The 4,283-nt window shown below is 42.5% G+C and overlaps 1 protein-coding gene across 1 annotated transcript; it reads right to left on the bottom strand.

Moving 5' to 3' along the window:
• Positions 1-1,221: 1,221 nt before the first annotated feature.
• Positions 1,222-3,523, bottom strand: LOC129718163 (uncharacterized). The gene is made up of 3 exons (XM_055668618.1): positions 2,847-3,523; positions 2,568-2,757; positions 1,222-2,008 (listed from the first exon to the last, which is right to left on the bottom strand). The coding sequence occupies exons 1-3, from the start codon at positions 3,229-3,231 to the stop codon at positions 1,681-1,683; spliced, it is 903 nt and encodes a 300-aa protein (XP_055524593.1). The 5' UTR covers positions 3,232-3,523; the 3' UTR covers positions 1,222-1,680.
• Between the last annotated feature and the right edge of the window lie 760 nt (positions 3,524-4,283).

Genomic DNA, 4,283 nt, shown 5'->3' with positions numbered 1-4,283 from the left:
TGATGCTGACAGTTGCCTTAACGGTGAGTGTCTCGGCGTCTCTTTGGTGTATAGGCTGACTATTGGTAAAGTTAGTGAGGGAGCTAAGTTTGAGAATCGATCGTGAGTGCAGTACTAGTTCTTAGCCAATAAATGATGACATCTCAATTTGTAGTAATTTTGATGCTCTGATAAGAAGTATGGAATGTGTCTAGGAAATTCGAGGAGGTGGGGAGGCTTCAGACGCCCCTAGCCCGCCCATAGTTGCGCCCATGGTTTTACTTACAAATTTGACAGTTTGCCTGCTGAAAACCGACAATGCACTTCAAAAGTATTAACACGCTACAAAGAAGGTATTCGCATCACTCAACTATCATAAAACGTTCTAGTTTGTGCAATATTAAAAGTGTCCATCTTTGCCTACTTTCCCCTACACATTTAACTGAGAGCATTTTCCAGTTTCGATCTGTTGAAAACCGATCTAAAATAACATTCTACGGCTGCCCAAATTTATATTGTTGCTCAGTGGGCAATGCGAAATCGCCCAACTAAGGCGATTTTATGCACCATAGATTCCGTCTGGACAGTGAATATGGACGAGGAAATCTCATCTCCGCAAATGTTGAGCGATAGTAGTATTAAATACCGGCAGATAAATTGTTCCACGCAATTTAGCACAAAACATCGCTGCTAAGTCTAAGTATATCAAACCATGCTCTTCTACTTTTTCCATGCTTTTCTCGTTTTAAACACAATTGAGAGCCCAATTAACTCTAGGCGTACAAGCACTGTTAAGAGGAAGAAGTACCCGCTCGGAAAATCTATCATGTCGTAAACATAGGACAGCACTTTCACCATTTCTCCGGATGGTTTTCAGCACCCCCCGACGCAATTTCCATCACATGAAATAAGATGTAATTTTCAGCTACATCTGTTCCAGCTGCAGAACGCTCGATGCTGCACTGCAAGGCTTCCGTGTTCGATTGCAGGCGCGGACGGTATGCATCATGAGATTAGGAGAACATACAGAAAACAAAAAAAAAAGAAACGCTCCATCGTTCTGCTAATGATTGTGCACAATTTTGCAACATGTGTGATGATAGTCGTACCACGGATGCACTTTATAAGCGCGAAAGCGAAACAGAAAGCGTTGTGCATGGAATGAAAAAAAAACAATTGCCAGCTCGAAGTTGGGAAACAAAACTCGGACATTTGGATATGTGGAAAATGAAACAAAATGTGGTGATTTTTTTTTCAATTACCCAGTTCTTTCAATAAATAAATAAATATTAGATGTAACAGCATTGTACAGAAGGGGCGTTGGAAATCAATTTTACAACAGTTTGAAATGCTTTCCCGCTCCTAGCGAGGTTTCACTCTCCGGCAGATACGGGAAAATACTATGACTATACGCTAAACAGTTCTATCAGCGATTGGTGTGTCGGCATTGTCTTATCCAGATAGCATCATCGTCATCGTCCTTTTTCGATTCTCGTTCGGTCGCATTCTTTAGGATTTTGGGACAGGATTTGGTCAGGGACCGGTGACAGCGTGACTTGGACTTGGACTTGGACCTGTCTGAGGATACAGTGGCATTGGCTTCTGAATTCGTTTGGTTTAACTAATTCTGGACAACTAGAGCAGTTTCTGTGTTTGTGTGTGTGTCTGTGTGTGTTGGGATGTGGGGGAATGCTAGGATTGTTAGTAGTACTTGGCAGTTTGCACCGCGGGATAAAAGTCCTGCCGCTTGATTTTGCCACCGGGGAAGTGATGACGGTCGTTGGAACTGGCAGCTGACGAGGTGGATCCACTGGCCACGGATGCCGACTTGTCAGCAGCCTGGTTAGTGTCGACGACGGCATTCACATTACTTGCGGCACCAAGTCCTTCGCCGGCGTGCAGAGCGGATGGACCGCCCAGTCCCATCGGGTACATGTCGTGTCCGGCACCGGGGAAGCCGTGATGGAAATCCATGCTGTAGGGCATCAGAAACGGTTCCTGATGGTCGAAGTACGGAGGCGGGAGGACGCTGAGAGTAAAAAAATAATCACAATGAATTCCGGTTGTCTACTAGATCACGTAACGGTTCAGAATTTTTGTAATTCAATTCTTCTGAATGAACGAGTTGCAGTCAAACATAGCAGCTACGAGTTTAGCTTTCTTGATTGATTGATTTGATTTTTAGAAATAGCAGCAATATATGAGGGGCTCATTAGTTTTGAAGAATTTTTATTTAGTGTAACAGTCAAGCGAGAAATGAAAATACATACATAAATGCTATTATAGTATATCAACAAAAGATTGAAGTGATGAAAATACAAACAAAAAAGCAAATATTTCCCAATAAAAATAGTTATATGGTGTAATGTATTTTTAAAATTTGTCGTTAAGATCGTTAATCTACTGATTATCGTTCCAACAATTATTTATCTGCCAAGTAAAAATGAAGGCAGCTAATAACAAAATCGGACTTTAAAGAATGAAGGTAGGATTTGAATTATAGAAATATATATTCAGATAGCCAATTGTTGCTCGTTAAGTTTTCATTTTTTGGTTTGAAAAATTGAAAATTTGAAAATTTTACTTACGCTACTGGTTCCAATAGTTTCTTGAAAGTCATCATCGCAACAACGATTAGGGCAATTTTGGCGACTAAAAAGGCCTTAATCGCTAGCAGCTTGACTCCAGCGATGGCGAGTGCGTACCAGCCTATTTGGCTGAAGACCAGGAATGCTGGCACGAAGAAGCGCATATGCTTGCGGGTTGTGCGTCGTGCACCTGTTCATTAGGTAGTGTAAAAAAGAACCAGGATAAAGAACAGAATAAGATTACGTCCGTTTTTGCAATTGACAGGTTTTCTAACTTACCATCGGCCTTTCTAAGCAGAGACACTTCGATGAAGTTCGGATAGTCGGCGGAGCGTTCGATGTTGAAAACCATCGGTCCGATCGGAAACTTGATGGCATGGCCGCTAAGGAAATCCAATGCACGGGATGACCGTCCCTCGACGGTCAGCGGAATCCTTTCGACCGGTTCGATGCTGAACGCTCCGAAGTCGATGGCCTTGCGTGTCTTCAGCTTTCGCACCACATCGCTAGCCAGTCGCTTTACGCAGGACGCATTGTTTGCACATGACCAGCTCAGCTCGTTCAGAACATTTTCTGAGGCAGCTTCCTCCTTGCTTTCTTCGGCCAGGGCGCTCTGCGCCGCTATGCAGATCACTAAGATTGAGACCACTTTTTTGAAAAACATTTTTCTTTTTCCAATTTTTGGCTTTGCTAAAAACTTGGTTTTTCTGCCCGAAGCGGACACTGCCTCACAATGCCCCGGGGTAACACGCACACACACAATTACTACCCAAGAACACTCGTGCTCACTGCTACCTCGACCAGGTTAGGAGTGGGTCCAACTAAAGTCCTTGAACAGCCAGAAGAAACTGTTCAATGTGGATATGGCAGGCACACGCTTTTTATCTGCTGCTCATTTGTAGCTACAACTCGTTCTCCCTTATCGTAGGTTTTCACTAAACACTAAGAAGCAATAAAATGATAGATTTTTTGAAATTACAACCACTTTTATCCATTTCACACTTGGTGAGCACCAGAACCCCCACTATCGATCCTCGCAAGGCAAACAAAAAACCAAAATCTGAAAACACACCTCACTGAAGGAAAACGAGACGGTCTGATCCGGGTAAAGAAAATCGGAAAATCACTCATGCTCTCACACATAGCGCACCGCGGTACAAGCTCTACCTGCTCGAGCCCCACCCTTCCCTTATGTCCCTGTAGCGCACCACAGATAAGGGCACCTACCGAGGAAAATGCTTTCAAATCGGATTAATTAGTAGTGGATCCGACACGCGAGATACAAAACGAGGGTTTCCTTCAAAAAATTTCCACTTCATGAGTTTGAGCATTGAGGTAGGGCCGTTTTTTGTTGCTGCTGATTGTGACTTGAATGTGCATTCGATAATCGCTGCTAAGCGTCCCTGATTGCGGAACCTTATCGCCTAGTAAATAGATGAATTGGCGACCTAATCGGAACGTTTTTTTTTCTCTCAGCAGCAAGATTTTTGTAACAAAAGAGGCTGGTGCAGTATAAACAACGTTTTTGTTATTTGCCAACAAAAAAAAATAGAACGCTTAAATCTACACGAAGATTTTTCCCAAGTAAATTGGATGGGATGGGATATTTTTATGCCAAATAATCAGGATAGTTTCCGTAAAATCAATGGAAACAATTAAAAAATAAGCATGAATGATGTGCTGAGTGCTATTCAAGTAAATTGATATTTGTTATTA

The sequence above is a fragment of the Wyeomyia smithii genome, chromosome 1, assembly GCF_029784165.1.
Source record: "Wyeomyia smithii strain HCP4-BCI-WySm-NY-G18 chromosome 1, ASM2978416v1, whole genome shotgun sequence".
NCBI classification, from domain to species: domain Eukaryota; kingdom Metazoa; phylum Arthropoda; class Insecta; order Diptera; family Culicidae; genus Wyeomyia; species Wyeomyia smithii.
This window is presented reverse-complemented; position numbering and strand designations above follow the sequence as displayed.

Coding starts and splice junctions, on each gene's coding strand:
- LOC129718163 (XM_055668618.1), bottom strand. CDS start 3,231: ATGTTTTTCAAAAAAGTGGTCTCAATCTTAGTGATCTGCATAGCGGCG. Junction 2,758..2,846: donor TCTGCTTAGAAAGGCCGATG/GTAAGTTAGAAA, acceptor CCTAATGAACAG/GTGCACGACGCACAACCCGC. Junction 2,009..2,567: donor AAACTATTGGAACCAGTAGC/GTAAGTAAAATT, acceptor TTTTACTCTCAG/CGTCCTCCCGCCTCCGTACT.